Genomic DNA, 17628 nt, shown 5'->3' with positions numbered 1-17628 from the left:
GTATACATGTAATATTTACTTATTAGCTTTGTTAGTAGTTAAATATTTGTATGGCCTGGTGATGGAAGCATCAACCAAAAAAGCCTGATTTCAAAGAGGGAGGCTAGTTTCTCTCTTCTTTTGTAATTAAATAATAGTAACACTGGCTAGTTTTATGAAAAATTTTATTTGCAACAGTAAAATCGTGATTTTTTTTAACAGGAAGAATACGATTGGGATAGTTAATTTTTTAAGTGTTTTTCATATGGCATATTTTTTAGCTATGAATAATTGTTCTATTTCTTCTCTTTTTCTCTTTCTTCTCAGGTATTGGGAGAGTTGCTGCTACATCTTTAGGAAATTTAACTAACCATGGTTCTGAAGATTTACCCCTTCCTCCTGGCTGGTCTGTGGACTGGACAATGAGAGGGAGGAAATATTACATAGATCACAACACAAATACAACTCATTGGAGCCATCCTCTTGAGCGAGAAGGACTTCCTCCAGGATGGGAGCGAGTTGAGTCATCAGAATTTGGAACCTATTATGTAGATCACACAAATAAAAAGGCGCAATATAGGCATCCCTGTGCTCCGAGGTAGACTATCAACTTTATCTTAACTCTTGGTTTTGGGATTGTCTAATGTTAGATTTTGAACTCATATTTTCATCAAAGAGAAAGATGTCCTGAAGTTTGATTTAAAAACTTTATTTTTCACAGCTTATGAGATTTTTTCCTCTGGACTTATATTTAGTAATGAATGACTTTAATAATTAAAAAACAACTTTTTAAACAAACCTCAAAAACAGGATCAATATTCTTATGATCAGATTCTGCTTTAATATGCCAGAATGCTTTTGTTAAAGATACCCAGAAATTAAAGTAAATAAATAGAATATCTGCCTCTTTACATTTAAATTTCTATAAAAAATACACATCTACCTTCTAATGTGTCAGAATATATTTTGAATTATAATGTTTTGCTGATTTTATTCAATTTAGAGATATTTTATGTTTTTTAACTGTTGCCACACAAGAAAGTGAAAATTATCTATTTTATTTATTTTTGGCTGCATTGGGTCTTTGTTGCTGTGCGTGGGCTTCCTCTATTTGCAGTGAGTGGGGGCTACTCTTCATTGCACTGTGCAGGCTTCTCATTGTGGTGGCTTCTCTTGTTGTGGAGCACAGGCTTTAGGCGCGCGGGCTCAGTGGTTGTGGCGCACAGGTTTAGTTGCTCCATGGCATGTGGGATCTTCCCGGACCAGGGCTCGAACCTGTGTCCCCTGCATTGGCAGGCGGACTCTTAACCACTGCACCACCAGTGAAGTCCCTACATTTTAATATTATCACCCAGAAAACTAAGCTTTGTCACTATTGTGCTGTTTTAATCATTTTACATACTTGGATTTTTAATTCAAGTTTGAAAAACAGTTTTTTTCCAGTGATTCCATTTAGTGGCACTCAGTGTTTATTGAAAAAGTGAGGTTGTCATCCCTTCAAAAGAACCAAGTCAGCCTCTCTGCCTGTGTTGGGCTCTGGCCCCTTTGCCTGCTCTCCTTACCATCTCAGGCAAGCTGCTGCTCTCCCTGGCTTCAATTTGCAGGCCGGTGACATAGGGGTAATTTGTAGCCTCCCTCCCACCTGATCACAACCCTTACCCAAGGGCAGGGATGAGTTCCACGTATTCCTGCTGTGTCCCCGGCACCAAACACAGAGACACACACAGGTAGATGTTTTGTTGAATGAATAAATGATAGAAATGCAAAAAAAAAAACCCTAAAAACTCCCAACAAAACGTGGTTACAGTTTGCTGTCACTGGATCTCAGAGGCTTTCTGGTCCATAGAACCAGATTTGAGAGTATATTGAGCTTAGTTTTCTGTTTATCATCATTAATTTTATATTGAATATTATTATAGAATTTTATAGTTTACAAAGCATTTTCACAATTAGTTAATTTGCTTCTCTCAGCAACTCTGTAGACTTTAAGCAGGAGAGAATAAACACCTTCCTTAAGCTCAGATAGGTAGTATTAGCAGCTATTTGGTTGTCTGTATTATGCTAATCCTTATACAGAACTCTTGACATATATTAGGTCATTTAATCCTTAGAAGAGTCATTTTTGGTATGAATTTATTCTGGTTTTACAAATAAAAAGGCTAAGGTTCAGAGAAGTGAAGCAGTTTCGCTTACATTCGTGCAACTTGTAATTGGCCAAACTGAGGTTAACCCGCACTCCCCCCAGGGTGTATCTGACTTCGAAGCCTCAGTTCTTTCCCACCTCCCAATTGTGCTATCAAGGAATATTTGACTTTGCACCTACTTATGAAAGAAGAGTTGAAGATAAAATTCAGTGCCATTTGCACATTGATCTTTAAATTGTTAACTACAGTCTAATCCAACAGTTACTTTAGTCCTGGTTTAGTATTGGAATGATCTTTCCTGATACACACATAAACCTTTATGTTTGGAGGCAGGCTCTTCCAGTTTTATCTCCAAGTCTGGAATAGGCCATTATGGTCTCCCAGAATTCAGTCTTTAACCTTCAAGTGGGTCAGTGCTTTCCTTAGCATCTTCCCATTAAGAGCCCTTACCCCACCTTGCTGTTCTTTCCTTCCCCCCCAACTTATAGGCTGTTAGAACTAATTAAAAGCACGGTCTTTTTTTTTTTTTTTTTTTAAGTCTCTGACTTAAAACAGGTTCTAATCAACGCTAACTCCCATATGCTCTCTTAAGGTGGTAAAAGTGGAAAGGAAATAGTATAGTTATGTGGATATTTCAAGCACAGTACTCACTCCTACTGTAGTACCTGTTCCAAACCCCCTTTTCAGCCTAAAGGAGAAAGAAAATATCCATTCTTATTTTGAGAAAAATTATCAACTTTTCCAGTATAAATTTATAGCTAATTACTAGTTATTACTAAAATTTGATTCTAGTTTTAAGCCTCTGTATAAAGATTATAACAGCTCTGACTTTTTTAATAGCCTTCTTTAAAGTTGCCCTTGAAAAGAATAAATATCAGCCAGATGAAATCTCTTAAAAATATGTAAAGATTTAGCTTAGTTTTATATCCATCACTAATGACCTACAAGTTTCCAAGAGAAGGTGCATTTTACTTCCCCTATAGTATGGTTTAAAAAAAAGCCAGATCCTTATGTTTTTTAGGTGGTAGAAGTTTGGGCAAGAGGCATATTGAAAAACACTTAAATATTATTCTTATATTTCATGTTTTATTTAGGGCCTTTATCCTAATGAACATTGATTGTTTCTTCTTAGTGTACCTCGGTATGATCAACCTCCTCCTGTCACATACCAGCCACAGCAAACTGAAAGAAATCAGTCCCTTCTGGTACCTGCAAATCCTTATCATACTGCAGAAATTCCTGATTGGCTTCAGGTTTATGCTCGAGCCCCTGTGAAGTAAGTGAATTTACGGCACAGATTTTTGTTGAGTGGTGAGTAGAAGCCTGAATGGAGTCTCAGGGCTGCTTAAAACACACAGCACCATTTTTTTTTTAATATTATTTAAAAGCCCATTATTATTTAAAGAAGGGATATCACAGCTTATGAAGTTGAAAAGTCATTGATTAGAAATAGAAGTTTTACAAATATTTATTGAATCTTCATTTTCTATTGTGTGCAGACCTAGGCTATTACAGGGATGCAGTAAAAAGCTTACATTCTCATAGGGGTAGAATAACTTGTAAATAAGTGATGCAATACCTTGTGATAAAAGGAAGGAACCAGCTAAGTCCTAGGTACATAGGTGAATCAAAGCAGGACACAAGGGTGTTGAGGAAATAGTATGTGTGGTGGCTCAAGTTCTGGGAGGAGATGACCTGTGTTCACTGATACTTTAGCTTTGTTACCCTGGGGAGGGTGCTTAACTTAGTTTTGTTTTCTGTAAATTGGAGATAGTAATAGTACCTTCTCTTAAGGTTATTGAGTATTCAATAAAATAATGCATCTAAAATATGTATCACAGTGTCATGCACATTGAGAGAGCTTAGTAAATGGTTACTGTTATTATTGTGGGTAAAGGTACAGAATAGTGGTTAAGATCAGTCAGGAAGGAAACTGGAAGGAAAGCGTGATTTCTGTCTCCATCACCTACTTACCGAATGACCTTGGGCAAGTTATTGAACTTAGTTCTAAGTGTTTTTCCTCTACTGAAATACAGGGGATAATAATCTTATCTACTTTACTTGGTGTGGTGAGGCTTAAAAGTGATCATGCTTTTTTTTTTTTTTTAATATTTATTTATTTTTGGCTGCACCGGGTCTTAGTTGTGGCATGCAGACTCTTAGTTGCAGCATGCATGCGGGATCTAGTTCCCTGACCAGGGATTGAACCTGGGCCCCCTGCATTGGGAGCATGGAGTCCCAGCCACTGGACCACCAGGGAAGTCCCTGATCATGCATTTTAAATCAAATGGCACAGTGGCTGACTTGAGTAAGCCCTTAACAATGGTTTCTTATTATTATGAGTGAGCAGGGAAAGCTGCACCAAAAAGGAAAATACATGCACTAGTTTTTAAAGATGGCTATGAGTTTGCTGGCTCATTGAGGATATTTATTGGGTGCCATGGTAGGCACTGTTCTTGGAATATAATCATGAATAAATGAAATATTTGCCTCAAAGAGCTTCTCTCTTCTGGGAAAACAGAAGTAGGTATTCAGATCAATAATCCAGTGTGGTAAGGATCAGTGACAGTGGTATATACGAAGTGCTATGATTTCAGAAAAGGGGATGTCTGAAAGTAAATAGTTATTGATAATCCAGTGCTTCCTGTACCATACTGTGCTAAACTTTTACATATAATCTTCCCAAAACCTATTTTACAGCTGAAAAAAACTCTGTCTTTGCTAAGGTCACACAAATATTAAGTGGTAGATTTCAAACCTTTCTCTCTAACTTCAAAGTTCATACTCTTAACTTTCGTCATTACTACTTCTTATTTAATAATAATTATCATTTACTAAGTATCTGTTAAATTCCTGGTACTTTGCTAGGTATTTTACACATAATAATTGCATGTACAGTACTGTTAACAATTATATAAGGTGACATTTTGCAGCCTTACTCTTAATATTCCATTCGTATTTCAAAAACCAAAACTATCAGCATAAGATAGCCCAAAGAAGAGTTTTTAGAAAGCTTAAGATGATTGTACAATGAACTCAGAATAAAATAATTAAATCTCATAACGTTACTGGTCATTTACTATGAACTATTTGTTAATTCTTGGCCAACATAACATTCCCTTACATTCCCTCTGATCTTTTCAGACTGTAAATTCATGGCTGTTGATCTGTGTGGCCTGATGCAGAGAGACAAGATGATATTATAAGGGTTGTAGTCTAAAATCATCAGTTTTTTTTTTTTCTAAGTCAAATTTAAGCCTTGTCAGTGTAATTTTTAAAAAGGTTTTAATTATAGATATTATTCTACAGAGTATAAACAGTGCTTGTCAGAAGTTTGGTTTTAGTTTATTTGAAATTACGTACACATTCATCCATAAAATTAAGCATGGTTTGGTGTCTTAGCTAACCTACAGAAACCTCTTTATCTGATAATATCCATATACTGTAGGAATAGGATGAGGAATGATAGCAGATGGACTTTTCTTCCCTTTTTCCCTCTTCTTTCACTCTTGATACCACTTGATCTACTGCTGTCTGTGGCCTTTGTTCATATGCTGATCCTAAGTCATATGTAATATGTGCATGTATTTATATTTCCTTAAGTCTGGAAGAATATGTGCCTAACTGTTTAACCTTTGTTATTTCTGGGAGTTGATAAGATTGAGTAGGGTTATTCTTTCTTCTTTATATTATTTCTACTCTATAGCCGTTGTTAGAAAGAAATAACATAAAAAGCTTTCCTTCTTGGGGGAAAAAGATGGTACTTAAATGGAATTCTTTGCTTCTGATGAAAAGAAATGACTCCTAAAGATTACAGTCCCTTTCAACTCTGGCTCTGTGAGCTAACTATTAGAACTTTAGGAAACTAGCAACTTAAGTTTTTTTCAAATAGATCAGAACTCCTCCCAGAATGGGCCAGTGAGAAAAGAGAGCAAGTACTTCTTTACTGCTTAAAACAAGAGGTCTAGGTCTACCTTTTAGTTGATACTAAATTTTTGTCTCTAAAGAGGATTGGAAATGGTTAACATTGTTCTATCAACAGAAGGTGAGTTGTTATCCATGAATTAGGTAATGGAGAATCAATTACTTATCCAAAAAATTAGCTTATTTCTTCCTTTTGTTTAACAAACAATTGACATTATCTAGCTTTCTAAAATGCTTTATTTCTATCTCTAGCAGTAACTTACCAAAATAATTTTTGCATATACTTCCAGAACTGACTTAGAACAGATAATGTTCTAAATTTTTATTTATTAATTTTAGTAAAGGTATGTTTCTAAGTTTGCTCTCAAAAGTCTGTAATGTATCATGTACCTGTAAGCAAGCTGAACTATAGGATAAAATTAAAAGATTTAATCTTTAACGGGAAAAAGACCATCAGGAACATGTTTACTTTCCATTATTCCTCATGCCCGCCCCACCCCTCAACACCAGTCCCCAACAGCATTGTGGCACAGACTCTATTTTATCCCTGTGTCTGTGATCCTGCAGTATCACTGCTGACTCACTTCTGGGTGTAGGAGGAAAGGAAGAGTGGGCATACTGTTACATAAGACAGGCACAGGGAGCTTGGGCTACATTACAATACCCGGGGCTGGAATAGCAGTACTTTTGGCTCCTGAAGGCAGCATCCACTGGAGTGTGAACAAGGTTTTTTGGTAGCATTACAGCAATTGCTGTTTGCCTATATGGGTTATTTGTAAGTACTGTTTGAATAGAATACTGCTGTAGGAAAAATATAGCAAGAGAGATGCTATGAGAAAAGGATACTGGAGTAAACAGCCTATTTTCTGAACGATTTACCTGTATATTTAGAGTATAGTGGCTAAAAAGTTAAACTGAAGCAGATTATTTGGCTCCTTAAGAAGAAAAGAATGGGAATTACATACTTTTCTTAAGAAAAGTAAATGGCGGGCATAGGCAGAAGGGAAGTCACTATATAGAAACAGCAGGGGCAAGGATTTGGAATGGAAATTGACACATTGCATACTTTTCTCATCTGTGGTCTTCCTTAGAGTACTTTTTCTTCTTCCCAAAGTATTTTCACTAAATATTCTGATTTTCTTGCTTCTACACAAAATCCTATTCTTGATGCTAAATGCTGTGATTGGGAAGTCAGAAAATTGTCTGAAGCTTTTTTCTTTTTCCTTTTAAAAAAAAACTTAAATGCTTATACAGAATGATATTCATGTGTTACAAACAAGTTTGATATTTACCAATATTACCATATTCTTCTCCCTTCTTTTCCTTGCTAGAATGTACCCAGATGATACATGAGCTTTAGTGTTCTTATAGTTCACCTGGCATAAATTTAAGTATCTTGAATCAGTAGACATTGCTGAAATGCCCCTTAGCAATGGAATTCAGACTTGGGAAGATTAAGGTTTTTTGTTAGGAGTTATGAATTTGTTTCAAATAAGTAAAATCTTAAGGTACATGAATGGCAGAGGTTCTAGGAAACACCTTGCAATTGTTTCTTCATGGAGGCTCATTGAGTATTTCTTGTAGTATTTCTCCAATATATGTTGGCAAATAGTTGGAGTTTCCCACTAAAGAGAATATAAAGCTTTCTGCCAAGTATATCTTTTAGTAAATTTGCAGTGCTCAGTAAGTAAATTAGTAAATTTGGGATCCAACAAAATACGTTTACCTTGTGATTTTTGTGTACTGTGCTGTGCTTTTGGTATTCCTGGTACACATAACCAGGTTGTACAGAAATGTATGTCAACATACCAAGCACAGTATGTAGCTCATACTGGCTGCTCTGTATTTGTTTACTGTTTCCCTTTTTTAAAAAATATTACGTGATCCCCTTGGAATAAGATGGTAAATGAATTACCAAACAAAGGAAATGGGTAGGAAATGTTATAAATGATTATTAAGAATAAATTTACTAGAATTTACAATTAAAGTTCTTCCTATTATGTCTGTTGTGCAATGTGATTTGAGAAGTGTAACTTTAATATTATATAGGTATATGCCTTGCTCCATAAAAACTTGTTCAAGTTTTTTCTCTAGTCTTAGTAGGTATTATCATTCAAAACTATTACTGTGATGTGCCTTGGTCCATACAGTTCTCTGCCTTTCTGATCTTTTAATCACTAAACAATTTTGCAAGAGATATGTATATAGCCTCTTTAGGTTTCATCTATAAAATGAGAAGATTGGAGTAGAGTGCTGTCTTCAGGTCTCTTTCAATTCAAAGTGTAAATTACTGCTTTAGTAGTTTGTTGCATACTTCATCTCAGTATGTGATCTACTTACCACTGAAGAAGGACTAAAAACCTTCTGAACTGTATATAAATATAAACTTATGTGAGTCCGGCCCCATATTGTGCAGTCTTCTACAGTCTGTTTATTCTGTCATTTTGAAAACAGCTTATTCTTTCCTTTCTGCTTGAGTTTTTCTGTATTTTTTGTTGTTTGTTTGTAATATTGTATACTCAACCTCAGGATTATTCAGCCCACAAATGATGGTTCCTTTTCATTCCTCTACCTGTTTAGTTCCTTGTTTGCTGTAGTAAACAGTATGCCTCAAAAAGCTTTATCAACACTAATGACACAGATGATCTTGCCTATTTTTCCATATTATTCATTGCAGGAACAATGTGGTCTAAAGTATTCTTACCTTCCTGACAATTAACTTTGGATGAACTTATGAATAGCATGGAATATGTTCTTCAGAAATTACAGAACCACAGTGGTTTGAAATCTTTGTTCATTATTATCTAGCATTAATATTAGAATAACTGATACATAAGATGAACGGAAATGGGTATTTTTTAACTTAGATTGAAATGAAGTAATATTAGTAGTTTTCTCCTCTCCCTAAAAAATAGTGTATTTAACTAGCAGTTAATAACTCGGTTATTTTAAATTGAAGTTTATGGTTTATTTAGTTATAATAAAATTGAAATTTATAAAAATAGAACAGTTTATTGTTATAAATACATATTTATGAATATGTTGTGAACATACGTCTGATTGTGTTTTAAAACAGATATGACCACATTCTGAAGTGGGAACTCTTCCAGCTGGCTGACCTGGATACATACCAGGGAATGCTGAAGCTGCTTTTCATGAAAGAACTGGAACAGATTGTTAAAATGTATGAAGCCTACAGACAGGCTCTTCTCACGGAGTTGGAAAATCGCAAGCAGAGACAGCAGTGGTATGCCCAGCAACATGGCAAGAATTTTTAAGTTAATTTTTTAAAAATAAAATTTAAGTTTTATAAGGGCTTTAAAATACTTTCACAGATTAAAAAAAACCTGCAAACAAGTACTTTGGTTAATAAAGGCAGCTTACTTTTTTGGAAATTATAAAATTCTAATTTTACATGTATTTTGTTATTAAAAATATTCTTTTATTGAGAAAAAAATGAGTTTATCATTTTAAGAGCCAACATGGCAAACACTTCTAAATGCTGTATATTTGGAAACTGCTTTGAATATTCTCGATGGAGACAAATGCAACAAGAAATGTCATTTAACCAGATATTAAATAGGAAATGATCAGTTGTTAAACTCTCACAGTAGCAGTACCTTTCTTCAAAAAACAGAGAATGAGAGAGATAACCTATGCAGTATTTAAAAAAATACGTTTACTGCTTTAGTGTGGAATATTGTCTGGAATTGGATGGTTTAAATATTACCATTGTATAGAGCAAAACATAAAATGGGATTTGGGACCTTTATTGTGATAAATTTTTATATGTAATGTATGGAGTCACCCCCCCCCCCGCACACGAATGTAAAGACCCCTTTTAAAACATGTTGAGAAAGTATTTTTTGGTATGAAAGGGTGAAGGGTCTATAATGTTTCAGGAATAAATTTAGGTATAAGGCCTTAGCCTGTGTGGGAAAAGTGTGTACAGCACTCAAGAGTTGCTAACATTACAGTACTTCCTTACTTTGGACTAGGGCTTTTATGGCATTTAGTAACATGGTGCTGATGAGACAGTGGAGGCTTTTCAACAGCATAGCACGTTGCCATCCCAACAGACTGGGTTGAACTGCCAAAAATGACAATCAGGGACTCATTAAGAAATCTTGGTCATTAAATTGATGCTACATATCTTTTATCTTCTAAGAGTTTGTCACAGAACTTTAAAACCCAGTATTTCTCTCCCAGTTTTTTTTCCTTTGGTTTAATAGTTATTAAGACATTGTTCATAATTAGCACAGTACGTTTGATTGCAGGCAAATTTATGGCATGTCTAGCCAAAAATCTCTAGAATTCTGTGAATTTCAAAACTTGTTGAAATAGCTCTTCAGTTATATTTACATGTGTTGTAAATATGTAAATAAATTTTTAGTTTACGTAATCTTCCAAAATATAAAGCACTCCCAGATAGATATCAGTGAATCTGAATTATTGATAAAATGTTGAAAATGTTAAATGTTTGATTTTATATAACAAGCTTATTAAATATATTTTTGTGGAAACTAAATGTGTTGCGTTTGAGTCCATGTTTTATGCATAGCACTTATGTATATTCGATTTTTCCATTCAGAGGCCCATAGGCAAAGGAAGCAGTATAATGAAAGGGGTATTCCACAATGAAAATAGACTAGTGGAATGTTATCAGTGGGAAAAGTTATTTTGCAGGGCATGTGATCAGACTTTCCTAAGATGTGAGCTTAAATATCTTATGAACTCTCACACACTCTTCTATTTTAATCATTCTTTACTCCTTACTAAATATTACCATTTCATTTAATTAAAGCTTAGCCATTTCTAAGAAAGTTAGAAATTACTCTGTTTTAGAGCTCCCAGATCAGAGGCATTACTTTTTTTTTCATTACCACACTTTTTTTTCCTCTAGAAAGTAAGCTCAATGAAATTCCACTACAGATTTTAGTAATTAGAAAAACAATATAGAATCACTGGTTTAAAAGAACTGGAAGATACCTAAAAGGGCTTAGTGTACGTTCCTTAAAATGGAAACCTAAATTTGTTATGGTGTCAACATTAAAGAAAATGCATTTTGAATTTAAAAAAAGAGATAGAAATCTTCATCATTCTATATCATCACCTCCCAAACATTTCCAAATTCAGTTGTTTTTAATATTGGGAACCAGAGTAAACTTTAATAATAGTTCACATGTTAAAAGAATAAACCTATGATGAATACATTTCTTTGTGTACCAAATGAAAAAATATACAATGCAGTGAAACTCAAATACATATACAAAGTGATTTTTTGTGCATTTTTGATCAAGAGGTTTATATTCTATATTAAATCATGATAGAAAAGCAATATATAGTTTTTGATAAAGCAACTGAAAAGCTCTCTTATATGTCTTTTATAATAAGAGCTAATGGTATATGTAAGATGGTATAGATTGAATCAAGCCTATTGAGTTATGATGCTATGTTTTAACAAATGACTATGTGAAATAATTTAAAAATTCTTCTGTAGAAATTAAATGAGCATATCCAAATGTGGAGTAATATTACTACATGGTTTAACTATAACCCGGTAGTAGAATTTAGTAAATTCAAGCAGAACACGTGTACTGTTATCATAAATAGACAAATTCTTTAAATTATAACAGCATATTTGAAGACAAAATCAGGAAACTGTACATGTTAACAAAATAAAACCATGCATACATACATCTGCTTATTAAACACTGAAATAAAGGAACTAAACCATTTTGCAATCTTCAGAGGTGCTTGGTATTTTACCCTGTTCTGATGGAAGCACTTTGAATGTTTGTATGGAGATGTAAAACAATATTTAACTGACAGCTTGGTCATGCACACCTGTATTTTTGAAATTTTGGATTAAATTTTCTTCTTTTCTGATTGTTCAGTAGATTCTGACTTTGGTGCAGGAAAAGCTTGATGATACAGATGTCTGTGGGTTGCTGCTGCACTATAAAGCTTGTATAAAGCCTAGAAATAAAAGAATCAAGATTATAAAACATTGTATTAAATACACAGATATAAATTTTTTCCTTTTTAGTGTAATTAGTTTATGGTACGATATCAAATTTAGCATGCTAAATTTGGAATCCTTGTATCATTAATCTGTATGAGATATACATTAATAGCTAATATCTTAGAACGCAAAAGTATTTTCAGCTGTCCAATGTGTGGGTCGATCTTCATGGTAAATGTCCTATTCTCAGACTGCATTTTCTTTTACCTTTCACACCTTTTGGAGCAGAGCTTCCTAACCACTGTGCCCCAGGGGTGTGTTGAAAACTCATACTGTGAATATTATTAGTTTTAGGGGAATTATAGGAGCTCATAACTTCTGACTGCCAATAGCTACTTTATTATACATAGGTAGACCACTTGCTATTGGAGCTTCCTGACAGGTTTTTCAAAAAGGGACCACTTTTATTCTCCATGATTTCCTGATATGGTCATGCAAATAAGCATGTGTGTTACCCTCTCTCCTGCCACACTGGGCTCTCTCAAACATGCTCTCTTGCCTTGTTTCCATTAATTAGTTCATATCTTACAAAATGTTATCCAGAAACGTTACCTCAGAAAGTCTTTCTTCACTAAAACTACCTCTGTCATTGTCTGTTTAAGTGTGTTTGAATCATAGGAATTTTTATTGCTTTATGTAAGTGTCCATAAATATTTTTATGTTCTTTTCTTTCCCCTCAGCTAGTGTCTAAGATTCATTACCTCCTCTGACTTTCTCATAATGAACACTCAGTTAAGACCAGTTTATCTGATGTAATTCTGAAGTCTGTAAAAAGTCTGAATATTTTTAAAAGTTGGATAAAAGCTTGATATCCTTAAATAGTAATCAATTCCCAGGAAATTCCATTCATTTTTATCTTTTTGAGTCTGCATGGCTACTTTCTTTTGATTTTCTTAAGTCTGAATTGTACCATCATCAATTCTATGAATGCATATTGGTGCAACCTTAGTTCTATTGTATTATGATTCTAACACATTCAATTTAATCCATGTTCTCTTAAAAGCTTAGATTTTTTTCTTAAGGCTTGATTTACAAAGTTGAAATTTGTTTTACCTTTTTAGTGAATTCATTTTACTGAATCTTACATAAAATAATTCCTTATTGACTTGTAAATATTAAATGTATCCTTGGTATTTGATTGGAGGACGTAATCTAGTTATATATGACAGCAGAAACTGAGGAAAGAATTATGTGCTGTCTCTGTAGTTGTTGAAGATCAGTTTTGCTTCCTGAAGATAATGACCTAAATGATTCCACAGAGATAATTTTTCTTATGTAACAAGTGATTTCTTCTTAGAAGCTTAGATTTTTTCCTCCAATATAGAGTTTTGTACATGTGCAGTGGGAGAAATGAACACTAATTTACAGGAAATTTACACTGCATACTGGTCTGGAACCTGCTTAAAGTGGTATAGGTAACTCACTCAGAAGCCAAAGTTAAAAACAACTTCTAAAGATTGGAGCTCCATTTACTCTCCAGTAGTTAAGTTTCCTGAAGATTCATAACTGTACTTGTTTCACTCTGCAGTAGAGCAAAATGCCCAATGTTGGAGCTTAAGAATTTTGAAATTTTCTACACATTCAGGAAACAAAACAAAAAATATTCATGATAATTCTTACGTTTCATATGCAGATAAAATCATGTCCAGAATAAGTTAAATATTTTAAAACCATTGCCAAAATTCACAATTAAAATTGTAAATGCTAGAAGAACATAGGAGCTGTAGTCACCAAAGATTTTTTAATCTACATTGAGATATCCTTTAATGGCTACTTGGTTTATAAAATATCATAATGTTTATAAATACATGCTCTTAATTTAAGAAAAAATTTAACTTACCTCATTTGTACTTCCCTGTGGCAAAGGCAGTTTAAAAGGGAGAAAAGAAAAGTATATATCCTGCTTCATTAATAGCATTATGATAATCAACTTTGTTTACAGTAGTAATTTGTGAGCATTTAAGAACAAATAACCCTGCAGATTTTTTCAGTTTAGATTACATATTTAATGTGAATCTTTTGAAGAACCCAATTCTATATTCATCACAGGTTTCAGCATCATATTCTAGGTGGGCTTTGGGATTTACCTCAAATAGCTTCTCTTCATCTTTTGAGGTTGAAGGGCTATTTGAGGCAGTGGCTCAGAGGATCCAATTTTAATTCATTCTTTTCCCGTAGTGTTACCATTTATTTATCTCAACTAGATTCTTCAAAGACACACGGAAAATCCATCAGTTACAATTCTCTTTTAAAGAGTATGTATAATTACACTCTTAATGCTGGGAGAACTGTACCTATTACTTGCTACCTGGAGACCATAAATACAAGTCTTAACTCCAAACTTCTAGGAAGAATCTCAACTTTAGCTTCACTAAATTCCCCTAAATTTAACTGAAGACACTTCCAGAATGACAGTGAGTTGATTATTATTCTAGGTGTGTTTATAATTGTCTCCCCTATCCATACTCAATTATTTGAACAGTGGACCATGGTGACCCTGGGTTGGTTAATTGGACCATAAAGGACAACTGACCCATAAGCAGCTGATCCAGAGGTTGACCTGGACTCATGCCAGGGCCTGGTACAAATGTAAAGTTCAAATAGAGACAATGTGAAGTGATCAGATACTGTGTTGAGGGGTTTTACTGAAAGAGACAGTGATATGACTTCAGATGGTGGTTTATATATGCTCCTAACAAAGCCAGTGCTAGTCAAATGATAGGTTGTAAGTATGAAGTAATCAACACATAATCGAATCACAATCAGCTAAATAAAAACTTGATTGTGTTTTCTCACTTAACAGCTTTAACTTTTAGGATAAGAAAAAGTGAAAACACTACCTAATCCACGTATTTTTGAAAAATATTGAAATGTTGACTGGAAAACAGTTGGGTAGGACTTTACATGTTATATTATAGTTAGCTGTTTGCATCTGGCCATCTTGACAGATTCTAAAGTTCTTGAAGACCGGGGCCCAAGTCTCCTGTTCACCTGTATATTTACAACATCTAACATAGTGTCTGGAACATAGATAGCATTCAAATGTGTGCTGCATTTAGTTGAAGAGAATTAAGTGTTCCTACCTGGTCCCACAAGGCTGCAGCCACTTGGTCTATTACAGCACCCAGCTCTCGGTATTCTCCAGAGTACCGGATGTATGCCCAGGTGCACAGAGTGATAAGGGTCAGTCCCATTATCATATTGCATAGGCTAGCTATGATGTCCAAACCAATGAATCCAGTCACACCAGCAATCACATATGTGATAAAGATGACAACAAACAGTGTGGCTGGGGTACGAGCTGCATGGAAGATATTTTTGCTATCATTGTGCTTGATGTACTGGATGTAAAGGTCATCTATTTCACTCTCCAACTGTTGCAGGTAACGCCGGCTAAATTCCTCCCCACCCATCTTCTTCACCCCTCGGAATAGCTTCACAGATTCTTCCTTAAGTTCCAGATGTCTCGTCTGCAGGTCATTAGGGGCCAGAAATGGTTTGTCACCACCACAGATCTGTATCGGATAGAGAAGTATTCATGCAGTGCAGAGTACAACTAGCAGCTGTATCACAATTTTGCACTTAGCTAGTTGAATTTGTTAGAACACATTACTAATCAGAAGGAGCCTGCATTATGTTTTGTCAACCCACATCTTTCCATACTCCATTTCTATCAGGCGGGGTTATAAGTGGGACTTGTACTTTATAGGTGACTTATATAAAGCCTTTCTTAATTTTTATTCTCTTTTCGACATGGGAAGGAATATCCATGACTTAATCCAATTTCCTCAAGATGAGGAGGTGAACTGCAAACTCAGTTCATTCATAGAATGAATCCAAATTTAAGAAAATTACTTACAGTCAAGTTCCTGTAGGAAATTTATTCTAACTACACTGAGCTAATTTTGACCAAATGAAGTTTAATTTAAAACAATGAGCAATGCTATAAAGCCCTAAAGTAAAATTGTGAAAAACGTTTCCTTCAGCAGTTTCACTGAGTTTTGTTTGGAGCCCATTCGGTATTTTCTTCAAGAGACTAAATGGAAGCGTATTAAATGTTCTTGGACCAAATTTTCAACTTTTTTTTCAAAAGTTACATGGGAAATCTCAGTTACCCATACCATTCACTTCAGTTATTTGTGATTTAACTATATAAAGGAGACTCATTCCACTTCCCCTTTAATTATGTTGTAAACACCATTCCATATACTGTATTTCCCTTGATTCTAAGACTCTATCAATTTTGGATGCAATTTTGATTTTATAACATTTTCAGTGGAAAGAAAACTCATCACATTAGTAGATACACACCATAATCATTAGATGCCCCCTAATTCGGAAAGTTAAAAAGAGGAAATATAGTACTTAGAAATATTGGTCCTTGCAGTTTATTTTTTTCTAACAGGTTTTTATATTTAAGATAGAAGTTGGACTGTGGAATGTAGGGAGGTATAGTGGAGAGGGTAGCATATGTTATTTTAGCCACTAGATCTTATAAATAGTGGGAAAATCTGTACCCCTCCACCCCCGCAAAATGTGTGTGTTATAAAGAGATAATTCATTTAAAATACATTTAAATTGTGCAAACATCATGTTCTCTTCTTGATTGGTTTTAAAAATATTTTAGGAATACCATAAAAAGAAATGTGATACACATAGTTTGAGAAAGAATAAGTAAAAGCCACTTCTGCATGTGTATACAGTGTAACTTGGAAGAAAAAAGAATGAGCTCATGGAAGAAATACTGATTTTATTTGAAACATCATTTAAGGGACTTCCCTGGTGGCGCAGTGGTTAAGAATCTGCCTGCCAATGCAGGGGATGCAGGGGACATGGGTTCGAGCCCTGGTCTGGGAAGATCCCACATGCTGTGGAGCAACTAAGCCCGTGCGCCACAACTACTGAGCCTGTGCTCTAGAGCCCGCGAGCCACAACTACTGAGCCTACGTGCCACAACTACTGAAGCCCGCGCACCTAGAGCCCCTGCTCCGCAACAGGAGAAGCCACCGCAGTGAGAAACCGCACACCAGAACGAAGAACAGCCCCCACTCGACGCAATTAGAGAAAGCTCGCACACAGCAACGAAGACCCAGTGCAGCCAAAAATCAATCAATCAATTAATTAAAACATCATTTAAAATACTATTTAATTCTTACCTCTTCCATTTTTTTATTGTATGTATCCTTGGCAGTTGCCACGGCTGCTAAATTGTTAGCTTCTGCTGTGGCCTTTGGACAAAGTACAAAATATGATGTAAAATGGAATTCATATTTTAGTAAACTTCCACAGGCAGTTTTCATATATGAGCATCATGTGCAAGAAATATGCAAGAACCCAAGGTCATCACATAATTTGAAAAGTGTTGAAATATTTCTACTACATCTTTTAAAATTAGTAAAATTAAAATTTCAAAATGCATAAAATATAGTTTACTCAATAAACCATAGTTCTAAAATGAATTTTCATTTAGAAGATTATTCCTCTTTATAAATATTTTTAAGCCTTTCACCAAATATGGGGGGGGTCTATAAATCCAAACACATGGGAAATAATATA

General features: G+C 34.7%; 2 protein-coding genes across 3 annotated transcripts in view; one reads left to right on the top strand and one right to left on the bottom strand.

Moving 5' to 3' along the window:
- SAV1 (salvador family WW domain containing protein 1) overlaps positions 1-10575 on the top strand; it is a 30110-nt gene extending 19535 nt beyond the window's left edge. Inside the window, exons 3-5 of the mRNA XM_036841716.1 lie at positions 307-577; positions 3256-3399; positions 9124-10575. Of these exons, the coding sequence (XP_036697611.1) occupies positions 307-577; positions 3256-3399; positions 9124-9325 (617 nt within the window). The 3' untranslated portion in view covers positions 9326-10575. The remainder of the gene's footprint in view (positions 1-306; positions 578-3255; positions 3400-9123) is intronic.
- ATL1 (atlastin GTPase 1) overlaps positions 9849-17628 on the bottom strand; it is an 88410-nt gene continuing 80630 nt past the window's right edge. Inside the window, exons 12-15 of one of the 2 annotated variants that reach the window (XM_036841714.1) lie at positions 17229-17300; positions 15156-15587; positions 13913-13927; positions 11171-12026 (exon numbers count right to left, since the gene is read on the bottom strand). In XM_036841714.1, coding sequence (XP_036697609.1) covers positions 11916-12026; positions 13913-13927; positions 15156-15587; positions 17229-17300 — 630 coding nt within the window. In that variant the 3' untranslated portion in view covers positions 11171-11915. Of the gene's footprint in view, positions 12027-13912; positions 13928-15155; positions 15588-17228; positions 17301-17628 lie in introns of both variants that reach the window. The other variant, XM_036841715.1, reaches the window with a different exon arrangement.

This window comes from Balaenoptera musculus, chromosome 2 (assembly GCF_009873245.2).
Source record: "Balaenoptera musculus isolate JJ_BM4_2016_0621 chromosome 2, mBalMus1.pri.v3, whole genome shotgun sequence".
Classification (NCBI taxonomy): Eukaryota; Metazoa; Chordata; class Mammalia; order Artiodactyla; family Balaenopteridae; genus Balaenoptera; species Balaenoptera musculus.
The sequence above is the reverse complement of the archived record's forward strand: the minus strand, read 5'-3'. Positions and strand labels throughout refer to the sequence as shown.